Source organism: Rutidosis leptorrhynchoides, chromosome 7, assembly GCF_046630445.1.
Source record: "Rutidosis leptorrhynchoides isolate AG116_Rl617_1_P2 chromosome 7, CSIRO_AGI_Rlap_v1, whole genome shotgun sequence".
Taxonomy (NCBI): domain Eukaryota; kingdom Viridiplantae; phylum Streptophyta; class Magnoliopsida; order Asterales; family Asteraceae; genus Rutidosis; species Rutidosis leptorrhynchoides.
In genome coordinates, this window is record NC_092339.1 from 141,327,132 (window position 1) to 141,349,041 (window position 21,910).

Here is a 21,910-nt window from a genome sequence, read left to right on the forward strand (position 1 = left end):
TAATTGGCTTTGCAATTCTTTCATCTCGCTGGGTGCGAGTCTGTAAGGAGCACGAGCTATTGGTGCAGCTCCTGGTACAAGATCTATTTGAAATTCAACGGATCGATGTGGGGGTAATCCCGGTAATTCTTTCGAAAATACATCGGGAAATTCTTTTGCGACGGGAACATCATTGATGCTCTTTTCTTCAGTTTGTACTTTCTCGACGTGTGCTAGAACAGCATAGCAACCTTTTCTTATTAGTTTTTGTGCCTTCAAATTACTAATAAGATGTAGCTTCGTGTTGCCCTTTTCTCCGTACACCATTAAGGGTTTTCCTTTTTCTCGTATAATGCGAATTGCATTTTTGTAACAAACGATCTCTGCTTTCACTTCTTTCAACCAGTCCATACCGATTATCACATCAAAACTCCCTAACTCTACTGGTATCAAATCAATCTTAAATGTTTCGCTAACCAGTTTAATTTCTCGATTCCGACATATATTATCTGCTGAAATTAATTTACCATTTGCTAATTCGAGTAAAAATTTACTATCCAAAGGCATCAATGGACAACTTAATTTAACACAAAAATCTCTACTCATATAGCTTCTATCCGCACCAGAATCAAATAAAACGTAAGCAGATTTATTGTCAATAAGAAACGTACCCGTAACAAGCTCCGAGTCTTCCTGTGCCTCTGCCGCATTAATATTGAAAACTCTTCCGCGGCCTTGTCCATTTGTGTTCTCCTGGTTCGGGCAATTTCTAATAATGTGGCCCGGTTTTCCACATTTATAACAAACTACATTGGCATAACTTGCTCCGACACTACTTGCTCCGCCATTACTCGTTCCGACACCATTTGTTCCTTTCGTTCTATTAACCCCTGGTCCGTAGACCTCACACTTCACCGCGCTATGACCATTTCTTTTATACTTGTTGCAAAATTTGGTGCAGAACCCCGAGTGATACTTTTCACACCTTTGGCATAGCTGCTTCTGATTGTTGTTATTGTTGCGGTTATTATTGTTGTTGGGATGATTGTTGTAGTTGTTGTTGTTGTTGTTGTTGTTTTTGTTGTTGTATTGGTGATTCTTATCACCGTTTTCCTCCCACTTTCTTTTGACTTGCTTCACATTGGCCTCTTCAGCAGTCTGTTCTTTAATTCTTTCTTCAATCTGGTTCACTAGTTTGTGAGCCATTCTACATGCCTGTTGTATGGAGGCGGGCTCGTGTGAACTTATATCTTCTTGGATTCTTTCCGGTAATCCTTTCACAAACGCGTCGATCTTCTCTTCCTCATCTTCGAACGCTCCCGGACACAATAGGCATAATTCTGTGAATCGTCTTTCGTACGTGGTAATATCAAATCCTTGGGTTCGTAACCCTCTAAGTTCTGTCTTGAGCTTATTGACCTCGGTTCTGGGACGGTACTTCTCGTTCATCAAGTGCTCAAATGCTGACCACGGTAGTGCGTACGCATCGTCTTGTCCCACTTGCTCTAGATAGGTATTCCACCATGTTAACGCAGAACCTGTGAAGGTATGCGTAGCGTACTTCACTTTGTCCTCTTCAGTACACTTACTTATGGCAAACACCGATTCGACCTTCTCGGTCCACCGTTTCAATCCGATCGGTCCTTCGGTTCCATCAAATTCCAAAGGTTTGCAGGCAGTGAATTCTTTGTAGGTGCATCCTACACGATTTCCTGTACTGCTAGATCCAAGGTTATTGTTGGTATGTAGCGCAGCCTGTACTGCGGCTATGTTTGAAGCTAGAAAAGTACGGAATTCCTCTTCATTCATATTCACGGTGTGTCGAGTAGTCGGTGCCATTTCCTTCAAAATAGTCAAATGGAACAAGTTAATCATACAGAATATTAAGAGTAGTTAATAGTATTTCGTAGCATAATATGAACTCATTTATAAAAGCTTTTTCTTCATATTAGCATTTTATAAGTTTAAATTCGGGTAGTACCTACCCGTTAAGTTCATACTTAATAGCTAATACACTATTCAACTACTACAATTCTATATGAAAAACTAATTATAATAATATTTCGCGTTCAAACTTTTACACAATATTTTACAAACTTACAATACCGCTTATTTTACATATAGCATGAAATATAGCACACAATAAATTTGATACAAGATGGTTGTGAAGATAATTCTAGCTAGTACACAAGTCGTTCAGCAAAGGCAATAAAGACACGTAATTCATACGTCCAGAAACAAGTCATGCATTCTGGTTTTACTAGGATTACTTCCCATCCTTGGTCTTGTGGAACATAACCGTTATGGCCGTTGATAAGACAGCGTGTTGTAACGTCGTCAAAGGGACGAGGGTTACGTAATGTCCAACAGTCCCGTAATAATCTAAAAACCTCATTTCTTACCCCAATTACCGACTCCGTCACTTGTGGGAACGTTTTGTTTAATAGTTGTAGCCCGATGTTCTTGTTCTCACTTTGGTGAGAAGCGAACATTACTAATCCGTAAGCATAACATGCAACATAATTTCAACGGCCAATATTCGGATATATTGAGTCAAAATAATTTCTTAACCCATTGCGTAAAATAGCATTTGGGTTTCCCGCAATATATGCGTCAAAGTAAACACATCGTAACTTATGGATTTCCCAATCTGATATCCCCCATCTTTCGAACGAAAGCCTTTTATAAACCAAGGCATTCTTGGAACATTCTTCGAATGTCTTACAAACTGATCTCGCCTTAAATAGTTGTGCCAAAGAATTCTGACCGACTCTAGACAAGATTTCATCAATCATGTCTCCGGGTAGGTCTCTTAAAATATTGGGTTGTCTATCCATTTTGTGTTTTTATACTGTAAAATAGACAAGAGTTAGATTCATAAAAAAAATACTTATTAATACAAGCAATTTTTACATATATCATAAAGCATAAGCACACTATATTACATATATTACACCACATGAATACAACTATCTTATTCCGACTCGCTTGTTTCTTCTTCTTCGGTTTTGGTTCGTTTTGCCAAGTTTCTAGGGATATATGATGTTCCCCTAATACGATCCGTCGTTTTCCACATTGGTTTAGAAAAACCTGGTGGTTTAGAGGTTCCCGGGTCATTGTTACAACTTAAGGACTTCGGGGGTTGACGATACATATAAAGTTCATCGGGGTTGGAATTAGATTTCTCTATTTTTATGCCCTTTCCCTTATTATTTTCTTTTGCCTTTTTAAATTCAGTTGGGGTAATTTCTATAACATCATCGAAATTCTCGTCGGAATCCGATTCATCGGAGAATTGGTAATCCTCCCAATATTTTGCTTCCTTGGCGGAAACACCATTGACCATAATTAACCTTGGTCGGTTGGTTGAGGATTTTCTTTTACTTAACCGTTTTATTATTTCCCCCACTCGTTCTATTTCTTCATCCGGTTCTGATTCTTCTTCCGGTTCCGATTCTTCTTCCGGTTCCGACTCTTCTTCCGGTTCCTCTTCGGGAACTTGTGAATCAGTCCACGAATCATTCCAATTTACATTTGACTCTTCATTATTATTAGGTGAGTCAATGGGACTTGTTCTAGAGGTAGCCATCTATCACATAATATCAAACGCGTTAAGAGATTAATATATCACATAATATTCACATGTTAAAAATATATAGTTTCCAACAAAATTTGTTAAGCAATCATTTTTCAAGTAAACACGGTCGAAGTTCAGACTCACTAATGCATCCTAACAAACTCGATAAGACACACTAATGCAAAATTCTGGTTCTCTAAGACCAACGCTCGGATACCAACTGAAATGTCCCGTTCTTATTGATTAAAAACGTTCCATATTAATTGATTTCGTTGCGAGGTTTTGACCTCTATATGAGACGTTTTTCAAAGACTGCATTCATTTTAAAACAAACCATAACCTTTATTTCATCAATAAAGGTTTAAAAAGCTTTACGTAGATTATCAAATAATGATAATCTAAAATATCCTGTTTACACACGACCATTACATAATGGTTTACAATACAAATATGTTACAACAAAATAAGTTTCTTGAATGCAGTTTTTACACAATATCATACAAGCATGGACTCCAAATCTCGTCCTTATTTAAGTATGCGACAGCGGAAGCTCTTAATAATCACCTGAGAATAAACATGCTTAAAACGTCAACAAAAATGTTGGTGAGTTATAGGTTTAACCTATATATATCAAATCATAATAATAGACCACAAGATTTCATATTTCAATACACATCTCATACATAGAGATAAAAATCATTCATATGGTGAACACCTGGTAACCGACATTAACAAGATGCATATATAAGAATATCCCCATCATTCCGGGACACCCTTCGGATATGATATAAATTTCGAAGTACTAAAGCATCCGGTACTTTGGATGGGGTTTGTTAGGCCCAATAGATCTATCTTTAGGATTCGCGTCAATTAGGGTGTCTGTTCCCTAATTCTTAGATTACCAGACTTAATAAAAAGGGGCATATTCGATTTTGATAATTCAACCATAGAATGTAGTTTCACGTACTTGTGTCTATTTTGTATATCATTTATAAAACCTGCATGTATTCTCATCCCAAAAATATTAGATTTTAAAAGTGGGACTATAACTCACTTTCACAGATTTTTACTTCGTCGGGAAGTAAGACTTGGCCACTGGTTGATTCACGAACCTATAACAATATATACATATATATCAAAGTATGTTCAAAATATATTTACAACACTTTTAATATATTTTGATGTTTTAAGTTTATTAAGTCAGCTGTCCTCGTTAGTAACCTACAACTAGTTGTCCACAGTTAGATGTACAGAAATAAATCGATAAATATTATCTTGAATCAATCCACGACCCAGTGTATACGTATCTCAGTATTGATCACAACTCAAACTATATATATTTTGGAATCAACCTCAACCCTGTATAGCTAACTCCAACATTCACATATAGAGTGTCTATGGTTGTTCCGAAATATATATAGATGTGTCGACATGATAGGTCGAAACATTGTATACGTGTCTATGGTATCTCAAGATTACATAATATAGAATACAAGTTGATTAAGTTATGGTTGGAATAGATTTGTTACAAATTTTCACGTAGCTAAAATGAGAAAAATTATCCAATCTTGTTTTACCCATAACTTCTTCATTTTAAATCCGTTTTGAGTGAATCAAATTGCTATGGTTTCATATTGAACTCTATTTTATGAATCTATACAGAAAAAGTATAGGTTTATAGTCGGAAAAATAAGTTACAAGTCGTTTTTGTAAAGGTAGTCATTTCAGTCGAAAGAACGACGTCTAGATGACCATTTTAGAAAACATACTTCCACTTTGAGTTTAACCATAATTTTTGGATATAGTTTCATGTTCATAATTAAAATCATTTTCTCAGAATAACAACTTTTAAATCAAAGTTTATCATAGTTTTTAATTAACTAACCCAAAACAGCCCGCGGTGTTACTACGACGGCGTAAATCCGGTTTTACGGTGTTTTTTGTGTCTCCAGGTTTTAAATCATTAAGTTAGCATATCATATAGATATAGAACATGTGTTTAGTTGATTTTAAAAGTCAAGTTAGAAGGATTAACTTTTGTTTGCGAACAAGTTTAGAATTAACTAAACTATGTTCTAGTGATTACAAGTTTAAACCTTCGAATAAGATAGCTTTATATATGAATCGAATTATGTTATGAACATCATTACTACCTTAAGTTCCTTGGATAAACCTACTGGAAAAGAGAAAAATGGATCTAGCTTCAATGGATCCTTGGATGGCTCGAAGTTCTTGAAGCAGAATCATGACACGAAAACAAGTTCAAGTAATATCATCGCTTGAAATAAGATTGTTATAGTTATAGAAATTGAACCAAAGTTTGAATATGATTATTACCTTGTATTAGAATGATAACCTACTGTAAGAAACAAAGATTTCTTGAGGTTGGATGATCACCTTACAAGATTGGAAGTGAGCTAGCAAACTTGAAAGTATTCTTGATTTTATGTAACTAGAACTTGTAGAATATATGAAGAACACTTAGAACTTGAAGATAGAACTTGAGAGAGATCAATTAGATGAAGAAAATTGAAGAATGAAAGTGTTTGTAGGTGTTTTTGGTCGTTGGTGTATGGATTAGATATAAAGGATATGTAATTTTGTTTTCATGTAAATAAGTCATGAATGATTACTCATATTTTTGTAATTTTATGAGATATTTCATGCTAGTTGCCAAATGATGGTTCCCACATGTGTTAGGTGACTCACATGGGCTGCTAAGAGCTGATCATTGGAGTGTATATACCAATAGTACATACATCTAAAAGCTGTGTATTGTACGAGTACGAATACGGGTGCATACGAGTAGAATTGTTGATGAAACTGAACGAGGATGTAATTGTATGCATTTTTGTTAAGTAGAAGTATTTTGATAAGTGTATTGAAGTCTTTCAAAAGTGTATAAATACATATTAAAACACTACATGTATATACATTTTAACTGAGTCGTTAAGTCATCGTTAGTCGTTACATGTAAGTGTTGTTTTGAAACCTTTAGGTTAACGATCTTGTTAAATGTTGTTAACCCAATGTTTATAATATCAAATGAGATTTTAAATTATTATATTATCATGATATTATCATGTATGAATATCTCTTAATATGATATATATATATACATTAAATGTCTTTACAACGATAATCGTTACATATATGTCTCGTTTAAAAATCATTAAGTTAGTAGTCTTGTTTTTACATATGTAGTTCATTGTTAATATACTTAATGATATGTTTACTTATCATAGTATCATGTTAACTATATATATATCCATATATATGTCATCATATAGTTTTTACAAGTTTTAACGTTCGTGAATCATCGGTCAACTTGGGTGGTCAATTGTCTATATGAAACATATTTCAATTAATCAAGTCTTAACAAGTTTGATTGCTTAACATGTTGGAAACATTTAATCATGTAAATATCAATCTCAATTAATATATATAAACATGGAAAAGTTCGGGTCACTACAAAAGCGGACAATATTGTGGTCATGTTAAGCTGGGGTGTTACAGAATGGTATCAGAGCCACGCATGTGATGTTGGGGGTGGTGGGGCAAACCTCATCGAGGACGATGAGTCCCTAAGGGGGGTGAATGTAACAACCTAGGCAAATCCCACATCGCCCACTGACATGAGTGATCATGGGATTATAAGGTAATACTCACGCTTAAATGACACAACGCGTTTTGGGATCACAGGCTGAGTAGAAGTGCGAGTACGTTGTGGTTAAGGGTGCTCGGGCGAGAGCACTACCGGGATGGGTGACCTCCTGGGAAAGTGCTTCTCGTGTGTGGTCGCCAAGAAAAAGCCGTGCGCCTGCGGGCAAAGCGGACAATATTGTGGTCATGTTAAGCTGGGGTGTTACATTGAGCTTGACCATGACGTGGCATGTGTGATGCTCACGTGCTTATTTAGCGCTTAAGCATAAAAGTTGCCTTTAGGGCTTACGCATGACGTTAGGCGGCCTAGTATGATCGGAGAACATTGAATGGCTTGTACAATAGAAAATACTGTTCGTTGATATTTTTGTGCGTTTCAAATGCTTCTTTTCTGTAACAATGATGTTTTTATGCGTGTAGTCCTTATGATACACCATTAAGTCCTCCCAGTTTGATGTCTTTATTTTGTAAAAATAAAGTCATTAAACTATAAAAGAAAATGAGTGTCTTTTAGCTCGAAAACATACATCTGCTATAGCCGTCTGTTTTTCTGAAGTGATGTGACCCCAAATGATATCTTTTGATGATTTAACTATAAAACTTCTAAAATTTAACTTTTTCAAATTTTGATTTTAACTTTCAATAAATACATGTATTTGATATCGACCCTACACGTGTCTTAATCAGTGTTGCAAAACTCGGATGACTCGGCCAAGTTATCGCTGATAACTTGTCAAAATTGTCCAAACGAGTAATCGATGTCTAACTCGCTCAATTACTCAGTCAATACCGGTCAACGATGGTCAAACTGTGGTCAACGGCGTCGAAAAACTCAGATATTGCCTGAAACGTGAAAAATTGATATATTTGTAACATTATGTTATCAAAATACCTTATACCGCGCATCGCGCAAATTTTTGTGCACCGCGCAAAATGTCAGGTTACCTTATACCGCGCACCGCGCAAATTTTTGCGCACCGCACAAAATATGCTGACAGTTTTGGGCAGTTTATAATTTTGATAAATTAAGAGGGGCACTTTGGTCTTTTCACTTATGGACGGTTTTAAGCCTCAAGATCAGATATTATCCTCATTTTTATCCTCATTCTCACCAACCAAACATCTTAGAGAGTGGGGGTTTTAGTGAGAAAAAGCTTGAATGGATGATGATGATGGTGATTTCTTCCTAAATTGGAGTCCATCTTGGTGTGTCTAGCCTCTAGGCTTCTCATTGATGCTTGAGGTAAACCCTAATCCGAATTTTGTTGTTTAATTTCCATTTTTAGTTAGGGTTTGTGTTAGTGATGGGTTATAAACTCCATTTCTTATGAAAATGGGGGTTTTGGTGTATGATTTGGGTAAAGGAACCTTAATATTGTGGGTTTAGGGTTAGATGACGAAATTGGTTATGTTTGTCATGATTTTGGGTGTTAATCACTAGTTTGGAAGTGTGCTAGTTATTTTGATGTTCTTAAGAATAAGTTATTGGTCAAAGTGGGTGTTGACCTTGAATTGTTGTCAAAACTAAGTTTGAGTCAAGTTTTGGTGAATAAAGTATGTAAATACTCGATTTATGTGTTAATTGGTGTTTTTGAGTCATAATCACTAACCATTAGTGATTATGGGTGAGTTTGACATAAGTCAAATGTGGTCAAGGGCAATATGGGTCAACATTGCATATATTGTAAGAATTGGTGTAAGTGGCATTTTAATATGGTAACTAACTAGCTAGTGATCTAGTGTCGCGACCTAGGTTGGTCTAATTGGTGTTAAGTATAATTTGGTTAAATTGTACTTTGTAGATTGGGTGTGAATTACCACCCGAAGTGGTAATTGGATTGTGGCCATTAGGTGTTAAATGGGAGGGTTTTGGCGAGCAAAGTGTGATCCCTCGGCTAAGGGATGATTGTGTCGGATTCTCTTTTAGAGAATGTATATTTATGTGTATATTGTGCCTATGTGTGATATAGGTAACTACTTTCTCGGATATGTGGACGGAAATCATATATACACGACTTGTGCGAGCAATCCAAGGTGAGTGGAATAATTATACAAGTATGTATATAGTGTATTTACTTTGATGGGACTCGATGTGGGTTTAAAGTTCGGGCATTCGATACCACATCGTGTTGGCATGTGATATGTGTTTATAGTTCGGGCGTTCGATACCATATTATCATGTGTGCGTGGCGTGAAGTATGGCTTTAAAGTTCGGGCGTTCGATACCACATTTCACGTGACGGGTAGGTTTAAAGTTCGGGCGTTCGATACCTCCAAGGGGTTAGTGATACAAGGCGTATGTACACGTACTAATGGTTGTTGTGAACACCGATGGTCATTCACGAGTACCATTCCCTTGTGTTTATGGTTAATCATAGTTATGTGTTTGTTGTATTTGGCATATTATATTGTGATGGTTATATGCTATTGGTGATGCTAGCTTGTTGTGAATTGTGAGTATTTAGCCTTATACATTGTGATTGTATGCTAATTGGATTGCTAGCTCGTATGCGGTAATTGTGTAAGTGAAGGCAAGTAAGTAGATTATATATGTATATGTATAATTGTTGCATTCACTAAGCGTAAGCTTACCCATCGTTGTTTTTACCTTTTTATATGTACTGATTGTTAAGGAGAAGACTTCTAGCTGTTAGACTAGTTGCTTTTGGGTTGCTTGAGCTTATGATGGGGTAGCTTTTGGATATTCGGATGTAGATTAGGGATTTGGTAAATCCTCGGGATTATGCTCCTGATATCGGGTTGGGTTATAGAGTCTTAACTCGTCTAAATGTATATTTGGGTCGAAATTACACCGTTTGATTGTAAGGGTTATTGAAACCGTTTTGTAAACTTATATACATTTATTGTACGTTGACATTGTACGTCGTTAAACAGGTTTTAGTATAATGAAACTTGCTTTGTTGGAAAATTGGTTTCATCTTAAAAAGCTGCTGGTCCCAATTCATGTAATATGCCGCGCCACGCTAATTGGTGCGCGCCGCACAAATGTTTAGGAATTGGTCTATCAGGTCTGGCAAACTCACTGTTTTGAAAACCCGTTATAAGGCGCGGCGCCCGCAAAAGAACTGTTTCTGGTCAGTTTAGGAAAAAAAGAGTGTTGTTTTCTCATATTATGTTTTGGGTTGTTACAATTTTGCGATTGTTCTCGAGTTCCTCTATACCACCGAGTTTGAAGAAGCCTACAAATCTGAGGAAGAAATGAAAACCTACCTGCAGGCGCAATTAGAGTTTGAAGAAGCCTACAAATTTGAGGAAGAAGAAGAACTGTGCGTATGAGAAGAAGAACTGAGCCTACAAACTTACCAGCGTTGTTTTGATTTGTAATGGACGAAGATAGTAGGTATTAATGGGGAAGAAATTACGGTTGTGTGTTGGGCCTCTTTTACTTATTTGGGTTTTTTTTGTGACTTCATGAAATCTGGCCTGTTTGAGTTATTTGAGCTCTAGCATGTTATAATTACCATATATACTAACCAACACCCAAATTTTGGTCGTTTTATCCCAACCCCCACCCAATTTCCCCCAAAAACGACAACAAGGAAAAAAGGGGAAAAAAAATACAAAACACCCCCTAAAAAATGTAAAAAGTTACATCCCAACCCTCAAACCAGGGGTATCAAGTGTAAAATCACTATTTTAATAAAAAAAACTTAATTAAACTTCACTCATATTTTCAACGGGACATACCTTTCCGCTCGACTCGCGTTAAAATTTTTCGAACCAACCGTTCAACTCAAAAAAATCTAACGAACACAACGGGACTAACTATACGCGAAACGGACACTTCTAAAAAAACGCTAAATACCTCGGATTCTATTCAATACTCAACGGGACATATCTTCCCGCTCGGCTCGCGTTAATTTTTTTCGAACCAACCGTTCAACTCAAAAAAATCTAACGAACACAACGGGACTAACTATACGCGAAACGGACACTTCTAAAAAAATGCTAAATACCTCGGATTCTATTCAATACTCAACGGGACATATCTTCCCGCTCGGCTCGCGTTAACCCGAAAGGTCCCGCGGCATCGCGCGGGCCCATTTTACTAGTTGCTGCTATTCGATACAAACATATAACTAATTTAAATTTCACCATAAGTTACAACTGAACATTTTCAAACTTTGTTGTGTAAGTTGCTTAATAAGTCTTCATATATATATATATATATATATATATATATATATATATATATATATATATATATATATATATATATATATCTGTGTGTGTGTGTGTTAGAACATACGGAGTATATATTTTATATTTATATTGAAATTAAAAAATCAACAAAAGTCAATATCTGAGTTCTCCCCGAGTCACCGAAAACTCCTTAAAAACCACCTGCCAAGTTCTTTCCTAGTCGCTAGTTTTAAAACCTTGGCTATATGTAATTCATCTCAATAAAGTTTTAGCTTTTAAAAAAAAAATGCAAGGAAAAAAGGCAACATTTAGTGATTGGAGCTTTGAGTTAATCATGAGTTGTCACGAACGCCGATCACAACGTCCCTAAAACATACACTACAGACCGATGGCTATCAGAAACACACTACAAATGAACGCCTAAACGCCCACTAATGACGTTTGGCCCTTTGTAGATCACTTCCTACAACAAAGTTTCAAATGTGGGGTATTTCACGTGATAGTGTATAACATTCACAAAGCTACTTATGAGATGATGTGAGTGGAATTTTTCTCCGACGTTAGGTATCCCATAAAATTGTCCACAACAAAAGTGACAACTTGTGATTGATTGGTAACTATTTTTTATTAATTTTTATTTTTCTTTTCTTTAAACTACTAACTCTAGTCCTAAATCATATTTTGGGTATGTTTGGCAAAACTAGCTAGTAACTGATAGCTTTTAGCTTGTACCGGGTATTTTTTAGCTGATAGCTTGTAGCTGGTAGCTTTTAACTGATAGCTGGTAGCTGTTAGCTTTTTATATATATTTTGATGTTTGACAGAAGAACTAAATCAGTTAAATAAAAAGTAAAATGACAAAAAATTAAAAGTTAAACGCTACTTTAATACTAGCTTTTAACTTTTAGCTTTTTCTGTCCGTTTAAAAACTTTAACATCCTTTAAGCAAAATTGAACATGTAAAAAGATGCGCGTCGAACATAGGCACATAGCCCTTTACAGAATCACTAAAGTTTCCCAACGTCACCGTCACAGTCAAGCAATAGAAATTAGTCTTAGTGAACCATGGGCAATCACACCGAAATCAAGGATAATAACTTGAAGACCTAATCAACGGACCAACATACATATTTTCAGCAAAATTAACACCAAATCGTTTTTCAAATTACACAATGAAATTGAACAAGCTGTTGATAAATTCAATCAGCAAATTACCATCATCAGTAGTTACCACTTGTAAACGGCAAAACTTGAGCTCATTAGCAGCAGCAGCAGGAGCAGGAATTCAAAAAGAAAAGGCGGATTGTGTTGTAATTGGGGCTGGTGTTGTAGGTATAGCCGTCGCCCGAGAATTATGCTTAAAATTAAGAAGAAATGTTTTAGTGATTGAATCCGGTTCAACTTTTGGAACCGGTATCAGTTCTCGTAATAGTCAAGTTATTCATGCCGGAATCTATTATCCTCCCAGTTCTCTCAAGGTATTTTATTTAATTTTATTATTATTATTTAATATTGTTATTGTTAATTGTTAATTAATGTTGCATCAATTAATTTAACAGTTTATAGGGGTGTAGTTAGTTATTTGTAGTATTTAGGTTAAATTTGCACCAAATACACTCTTAGACTGAATGAAGTAAAATGTAGAACCTATATTATGTATTGAGTTTGATGATGATAAATTAACTAGAATTATAGTTTACAGGATAAAATATCCGCTAACAAAATGCATTTTAAGTTGTTTTCTTAGAAATGAAGTAGTAGATAGATGGTTATGGATTGTTTAGAGGAAGCAGTGTAAAGATATAATGTAATGCATTGTTATTTGGCTTGATGTAGCTCAACACAGGTAATCGTGAACCAAGCCGAATGAATTGGTGCAAGTATTTATTTAAAATGAAACAACGTAAATATACGTATTGAAACCAAACTGAAGCAATAGTTGGATTCTGTTAGATTGGTCTTAGCCAGTGGCGGAAGCAGAATTTTTTTTCACCGGGGGCGATTTTTTTTTTTTTTTTTTAAAGCGTAGTAACTATTTTGGGGCAAAATATGGAGGCTTTAGGGGCAAAATATGGAGACTTTTGGGCAAAAAAAATCCAGTGGGGGCAAAATCGAAAAATCCAAAATTTTTGCACTAAAAATTACAAATCCACTGGGGGCGGGTGCCCCCGTCCCTTCATATTTTCGCCCATGGTCTTAGCTAGTAACGATGGATCCTAGGTTATTATCGAATGAGTTTTCACAATTTGCTAATATATATTTGTACAGTGATTATCTCCATCCAACAATTCTGTTAAAAACCGCAAAATGTTTTGCAGGCTCGTTTTTGTGTTAAAGGAAGAAGGTTACTGTACGAGTACTGTAACGAACATGGGATTCCTCATAAGCAGATTGGGAAACTAATTGTAGCATCAAGATATGAAGAGGTTCAAAAGTTGAATTTTTTATTGAATCGTGGTAATGAAAATGGAGTCGAAGGACTCAAAATGATCGAGGGCTCTGAAGCAAAGGCAATGGAACCTGAGTTACAATGCATTAGAGCTTTATGGTCGCCAACTTCGGGAATAATCGACTCGCACTCGTTAATGCTCTCACTAATTGTATGACTTAATCTTCTTCTGTGCTTACTTAATAAGAAACATATGCAACAATCGATAAACAACTGAATTTAACTATAAGACAGCTATGTCAAGTGTGTAAGGTTAGATGTGGCAAGATGTGTGGGTTGTGGGCATGGTTGCGAACGGCGGTTGTGGCGGGCATTGTGGCGTTTTGGTGACTAGCCCGCCCCGTTTCGCCCAAAAACGTCTAATTAGGCTGTCAATGCTAAAAAGTCATGTCAAATTGGGAAAAAGTCAGGTCAAAGTCAGTCAGCGTTGGTTAAAAGTCGACTTTTTGTCAAAAGTCAACTGGTGGGTAGCTGGTCAAATTGGTTTCGAGTTGAAACAGGTTCTTTGGGTAGCTGGTCAAATTGGTTTCGAGTTGAAACAGGTTCTTTCTGTGTATTAATCGGGTTGAGTTACTGTCCAATCCAAAATTCTAAAGTGTTAATGCGTTAATTCTGATTATGAAACCAGCATTATTGCTATAGTTGCCTTTAAAAAAACCATTATTGCTGTAGTGTTTTAAATTGTTGAACACAACGTGTAGAATGTATGCATTGAAAATAAGCTTTGGGCTAATTTAAACCGACAGTGATAAAACACAACCCGAATCAACCAATCACAAATAAACATAACGAAATTTCCACCTCAATCCAAAGACTACAGTTTTTCAACATATACAGTTAAAATAGTTATATTAATAATTTTCATGTACAGAGTGATATATATTTGACAGGTATATTACCAAATGTGAGTTTAGGGTGAAGCTGAAAATCACGGAGCAACTTTTTGTTACAACAATACTGTAATCGGTGCTCATCTCGAAGGAGATCAAATTTATCTTCATGTTTCCGAAAGTGGGTCCCGAAAAGAGTCTCCCGATATTCTACTTCTCCCTAAGCTTGTTGTGAACGCTGCAGGGTTAAGTTCTGTAGCGCTCGCAAAGCGTTTCGGTGGCATAAATCGTGGAGCGATTCCTCCTCCTTATTATGCACGTGGTTGCTATTTTTCGTTATCGAATACTGCGGGTCCCCCATTTAAGCACTTAATTTATCCGATACCGGAAGATGGTGGTCTCGGGGTGCATGTTACTTTGGATCTAGATGGACAAGTTAAATTTGGCCCTGATGTTGAATGGTTGAATGATATAGATGATGTATCAAGCATACACAACAAGTGAGTTAACTCTCTATTTTTGTGTGTGTGTATATATATATATATATATATATATATATATATATATATATATAGGGGTATGATCAAGAGGGAAGTAACCAATCGGGGGGAAGCAAAAACTTTTTTTTTTTTTTTTTCGTTTTTTGAAAAAACTTTGTTCACGAACATTATAGATGAAAATATGAACATTTAGTAGAGACACTTTGTGATAAATGTTTTTATTTTGGCGGGAAAACGCTCGAAGAAATAATATATAACAATTATCGTGTTTTTCGAGCGTATTTTGAGGTTTTAGCTATTGGGGTTTAGATATTAGGGTTTAGATATTAGGGTTTATAGGGTTTAGATATTAGGGTTTAGAAATTTAGGGTTTAGGGTTTAGATTTAGGGTTTAGATTTAGGATTTAGATTGAGTTTTTAACACGAACGGTTTAGAGTTTAGGGTTTAGGGTTTAGGGTTTGGTGTTTTGGGTTTATGGAATAAACCCAAAACACCAAACCCTAAACCCTAAACTCTAAATCGGGCTAAATTTTACTTCACAAAACATGAAAAAAAAACGTTCATATTCTTCACGAACAATATTATCTTGAATGTTATTTTTGTCGATCGTTTTCCCGCCTAAATAATAACATTCATCACGAAGTGTCTCTTCTAAATGTTCATATTTTCGTGTGATCTTGATGCAGGAAAAAAAATTCCAAAAAAAAAACGAAAAAAAAAAAAAATTTTTTGCTTCCCCCCGCTTCCCCCCGATTGGTTACTTCCCCATTGATCCTGCTCCTATATATATATATATATATATATATATATATATATTAGAAAATTTGTTATATGAAACATAAGAATGAACTTGGTTCGGAGGCTTGATAAGTTGCTTTATTGATTAAACATGATTAGAGGTGGTAAAATGGGCAGTTTGGCAGTTTGGATAGTGGGTCAGAACATGCAATCAATTCTGTTTTTGTCTTTACCTCCTCAAATTTTGTAAATAACTAACGTGTTTAAATGTAATATACAAACTCTTATTGTTACAGGAAGTAATCTGCAGTAATATTTGATATGTGATACTTTTATTTAATAATATATTTTAGGAAGCTATAGGTTTAAGTACACTTTAATAAAATAGTTTGGATAGTAATATTTGCTACAAAGATTTTACCCATTTGGTCTGTTAGAGACAAATTATAACCCAGATCAACCACTCTTCTCGTAAATGGGCCGAAATAACCCCCTCTAGACTCATAATTCTATGGTTTGATATTTATGTATCCAAGGATACTTGTTGTCATAACCGATTAAATAAACAAATATCTGAAAACACACCTTGTTTGTTGAATCCAGGTTCAATTATACGGTATGTGCAGATCGGGCTAAGAAATTTTATCCAGAAATCAGGAAGTATTACCCTTCTTTGAAGGATGGTTCTTTGCAGCCCGGTTATGCAGGCATTAGACCAAAACTTTCTGGCCCATCAGAGGGTTTTGTTGACTTTATTATCCAGGTTCTATTATTAAGCCTTTTCATAATGCTATTTTTACTGATGTTCTGAATTCATAATTGATATGCATGCAATCGATGTAAATATGTAATGTCCAATTTTTGTTCTACAATGTGTTCCAAAGTTTAGTTAGATAATATATGTCATTTTTATGCAGAATAGAAGTTAGCAGTGTTGTAAAAAACCCGATTACTCGCCGATTAATCTCCGATTAATCATTTTTAAGAGCATTCCGTTCCGATTTTCAAAAATCCGTTTAATTAAACGGTCAACGTCAATTGATGAGTCAAAATCGAATTTGGTAATTAAAGTCGGTCAAAGTCAAAAATGATTAACATTTTAACATGAATTTACACTAGAACGTTATAGTTTTTGAGCAAAATGAATAATTTTAGACAATTATGTTAAAGTTTATTTTTATATTTATGATTTTTTTCTATATTTACACATATAATTCTTGAAATTTAATATTTAAATGTATACAATACAATCCGATTAGTCCCCGATTAATCCCCGAATTACCGATTAATCCTTTAAAAGTCCCGACCGATTAAACCTGGAATAGCGAATTTTGTAACCTTGGAAGTTAGTATGTTGGTTTGACCTAAAAAGTCAATTTTTTTAGGGAAGCACATTATAGCCAATCATTTAGTTTCACCTATCCGCGAAAGGAACTCAAACCAAGAGAATAGAGACTCCCGGATCACTATGGCCGACTTTCGTCTCTGTTCGACCAGTCGGTCTCACAGTCAGGCAGGCTTATACCATTACGCTCACGAGCAGAATCTTAGCTTGAGCCTATTGTTGTAAAAAAACCCTGATTAATCCCTGATTACTCCGTTTTAAGAGCAGTCCGTTCCGATTTTCCAGAATCCGTTTAATTAATTTGTCAACGTCAGTCAATGGGTCAAAATCGTATTTTGTGATCAAAGTCGGTCAAAGTTATAATTAGTCAACATTTAGACATTAATTTAAACTAGAACTTTAGATTTTTTAAACAAAATGAAGGATTTTAGACAATTATGTTAAAGTTTATGTGTCATGTTTATGGTTTTTTTCCATATTTACACATAAAATTTTCAAATTTAATATTTAAATGTATAAAAAGTACAGTCCGATTAATCCCGAATTGCCAATTACTCCTTTTAAAATCCCAGCCGACTACTCACCGAATATGAATTTTCGTTTTATAGTCACGAGGATCATAAAATTGATTTTGTGTTAACTGTTAAGCTTCTTTAGTCTAAATTTCAAAGGTGGCTATGTAATGTGGTTGAGTAAGGGATTAATTTTAGGTTCTGTGAAAGCAGATATAGTTGGCCTGATTCGCATACAATGATCACAAAAACTACATTTTTACCATATTATAATCTAACCTTTTTAATTAAAATGTAAAAGCGATTTTGGAAATTGATATGTATGTTAAATAAATACAAGCTTGAGTTTTTCAGCCTGCTCAACTCATTTGACATGTTCACTTTTAGTTACATCTTGTAGATAGTCCATTTGACTTGTCAAAGATAACTTATGACTCAAAGTTACCCATTTGTATTAAGTGGTCCGAATTGCTACGTTTACTATTCTTTATTGCAGGGTGAGGATGCTCATGGCATACGCGGTCTTATTAACCTTTTTGGGATTGAATCACCTGGTCTAACTTCAAGTATGGCAATTGCGGAGCATGTTAGAACCAAGTTTTCAAGATTCTAAGTAATTACTATACCCTGTTTATGCCGACCCCCTGTTGTTTGCTTAATTGTCAACTTTATAATTAGATTTAGTTTAAATGAAATTATTATTATTATGTTTAATGTTGTGTGGTCATCCCAATTGGATGTTGACATCATATGGCCATATGGGTATTTTTGTATCAGTTCTGTGGTCAAAATGAGGCTTAAATATGTTCGTATTGTGCCAAGATATAAATACCCCATTTGGTATTTTCGGGGCGGATGCAGAATTTTTTTTCGATGGGGTAAAACATAAAATATTGAAAAAGCGTCAAACTTTAACATAGAAATACACAAAGAAATTTCGATCGTCTGGGGCGGCCGACCCCGCTTGCACCCCCATCCTTCCGCCCGTGGGGGTATGTAAGAAACTATCAAGTCATTTTGTCATAAAATATTGTATTTTATAAGTAGTTTAGTTTGTTATTTGTGGTAAGCTCTTCCAACCGCAATCTAGTAGTTTATTCTACTTCTTTACGTGGTTGATCGGGTTGGGCCGCTCGAGTGAAGGGCAACGCTAAAGGTAAGTTTAAGAAAAAGATCCTATCGAGTCCAAATTGGAGCACTTTACTATCTTCATGAATGAACGACTTGGAGGAGGAGGTTGGCATCTCAAAGTCCTTGTCGACTTTGCTTCTTCTCGGTTCTCCGTGCTTTGATTAGTTCTTTGTGTTTAGTTTGGTTTGTGTTTCTTGTCTCGGTTTAGGTGTTTATTTGTTTAGTATTTCATGTGTTTCAAAAGAAAAAAAAAAAAAAAAATTGTCAATATTACTAATCTTACTAATTATATCCATAACAACAACAACAAAATATCACATGAGTGGTGTATGGGGGAGGTTTCCTTTATTCGAGAATAAAGATGTTGATACCTATTTCCTTATGAGGTAAGGCTTAGTGTATCAGCACAATACTAGAAGTATCTAGCTAAGAATGGGGGAGTGTTGCCGATGATGTTTACCCTCGGGAAATAATCCCTGCAGACCCGGTTCACAAGTATAGAAACTTGTGGGGTGGCTTAATCAATCTTTTGTCCGTTTAGCGTTAAGCTGTTAGCCGGATGACTTCTAGTGAGAGAAAGTACTATGTGAGAGAGAAAGGTGAAATCTCTGCTCACAAGTTGTCAGAATGTCTGAATCTGTAAAATGACGACCCAAGGGGTCTATTTATAGTGATAGATCCACCGGATTGTTCGGGGACATGTGTCAGATGATGATACGTTCTGTTATTCGTGATCCGAAATATGCGCTGGATGTGACGTTCTCCGATCAGGGCTTAAGCGCTAGGCGACCTTCAGGGCTAACAGCGGAGAAATATGCATGACGGAAGCAGCCTGCACAGCGGAGAACGCTTGACGGACAGTTTCACAAAACCATTGTTCTCAGTGTTTCTGATGCTAATTTCATGCGAATATTATGCCTTTATGCGTGTATTCGATAGGATACACCATTAAGTCCCCCCAGTTTAATGACTTAAGCATTTGAAAACTGGTTAAGTTATTAAACTTAAAATTTGAATTTCAAAATAGGTCGATTCTTGGGTTTTCCGGGAGCAATAGGCGCGTTTATCGAAGGAATTCTGTCCATACACATGTGTGGGTGAAAATAAAACCCCCAAAATTACCATCGGTCACAGCTGTCACATCTTCCTTCCTTTTTAACTACCAAACAACCCTAATCGATCTTTCACTTTTACAGCTTTTTCTTACCGATCTTCATCTTTTACCATCAATATCTTCTTCCTTTCCTGTTTTATTAAAACCTTAAATGGCGACAACAAAGGATGTCACAAAGATTCAGAGCAGAGTAAATGACAAGTACTTAGCAGTACTGTTGAGACATTTTCTAAGATTAGCTGGTGCTGAGCCAATAATTCCTGCAATTAATGCTAGAGCGTGTTCACCACCTCCTGGTAAGGTTGCTGTCTATGGTTATTCGTTTCTCAGCTATTGTTTACGACTGCCTTTCACGCCATTCTTCTAGAAGTTTGCCAGTTTTACGGAGTCGCTGTTGGTCAATTCGAACCAGCAGCTATTCGAAAAATTCTCTTATTTGAGATGTATTGTCATGCGAGCAAAATAGTGCCATCTGTGCGGATATTTTGTTCTTTGGTGCGTATAGCATCTTATGAAAAAGGTTGGTTCACATTTAGCAAAGTTGATGGATTTTTGAGACCTGCACTTGATCATCCCTGTCATGATTGGCATGATTCTTTTATTTTCATAAATGAGGATGCAATTGCTGATAAGTACTCATCTGTTCGATTTTGGCTTAAATACATTCATCCCTTACAATTACATTTCCGAGACTAAATAGCAAAGAGAACACTTTGCTTAAAAAAGTTAAAGGTGAACAAATCAACGATGTCAAATATGGGGAACATATGCTATCATTGACATCTGTAAGCCAAGATTGGGATATTACGCAAGGCTATGCCTGTGTTCTTCTTGGGAGAAAAAGTAAGTGCTTATTTTTGCCATGTATGCTAATAAAATGCTTCTTTTGGTTTGTCCAACTAACCACTGTGATTTTTTGAACTTTGCAGAAATTAGTCCGCTTACCGCCATGCGGTCATCGTCTTATTCACAACTTAATTTTACCACACAGAAAATTATTGACGACACTCCCATTCCCGAAAAGGATGCTGCAAGGGAGGAGGAAGAAGAAGAAGAAGAAGAAGAAATGGACATAGGTATGAACCGAATTGCTTCTAGAGAACGTCGTGCCTCGGGTAATGAGAATGATAACACTGAATTATGTAGAATACTAGACCAAAACCTGAATTTGTTTTCTTTTAGGCCCAGTACTGGTGGATTTTAAAATCCAAACCCTTCTTTATACATTATGCCACCTTTGAAGTCTTGTGAGTCTTATTGGAACTCGTTTATAAGTAATAATTTCCCTTTATCTCCAACAGCTACTGCACCACACCAAGATAACATGCTAGCAACTTTTCCGTCTAACGCCAAGAGAAGAAGAACTGGTTAAAATGCTCCACCATCCACTCAACAAGAAGCTGGCACTAGTTCTTCTCAAAAACAAATTATGCTTCCCAATCTTGACACAAATATACTTTCCTCCTTTCTAAAAGGACCACCACACTCTTACGAGGGTTTCATGAATTTCTTGAACGCCATGGTATGTTCATCACTAGCCCAATTTTTCAGCAACCTATCTGATGCAGATGCTAAGAAGGTTAAAGCACAAAGTATCATTATTAACATTGCTTCTGGGCTAAATGACCTTCAACGCCTATCCGAATTGCAGAGCAATGAAATTACCACGAATAAAAAACTATCGGCTGAAAAGGAGAAAATAACCAAGCTGGAACAAGTGGCTACATCCTTGAAGAAGGATTACGATATAATGAAGAGGAATTTTTTGAACTGTAACATTCAGAGGACAGAATATAGTAAACAAGTGAAGGAACTGTCATTCAGAGAAAATCAACACTTGAGCAGGATTGAAGAATTAGTAAAGGAGAGTAATGCTTTGAAAGAACAGCTTAAAGCCAAAGAAGATA

General features: G+C 35.9%; 1 protein-coding gene across 1 annotated transcript; it reads left to right on the forward strand.

Moving 5' to 3' along the window:
- Window positions 1–12,389: 12,389 nt before the first annotated feature.
- LOC139857339 (L-2-hydroxyglutarate dehydrogenase, mitochondrial) lies at window positions 12,390–18,590 on the forward strand. The gene is made up of 5 exons (XM_071846084.1): window positions 12,390–12,861; window positions 13,702–13,983; window positions 14,747–15,162; window positions 16,505–16,664; window positions 18,255–18,590. The coding sequence occupies exons 1-5, from the start codon at window positions 12,556–12,558 to the stop codon at window positions 18,369–18,371; spliced, it is 1,281 nt and encodes a 426-aa protein (XP_071702185.1). The 5' UTR covers window positions 12,390–12,555; the 3' UTR covers window positions 18,372–18,590.
- The last annotated feature ends 3,320 nt before the right edge of the window (window positions 18,591–21,910 follow it).

Coding starts and splice junctions, on each gene's coding strand:
- LOC139857339 (XM_071846084.1), top strand. CDS start 12,556: ATGAAATTGAACAAGCTGTTGATAAATTCAATCAGCAAATTACCATCA. Junction 13,984..14,746: donor CGTTAATGCTCTCACTAATT/GTATGACTTAAT, acceptor ATGTGAGTTTAG/GGTGAAGCTGAAAATCACGG. Junction 15,163..16,504: donor GTATCAAGCATACACAACAA/GTGAGTTAACTC, acceptor TGTTGAATCCAG/GTTCAATTATACGGTATGTG.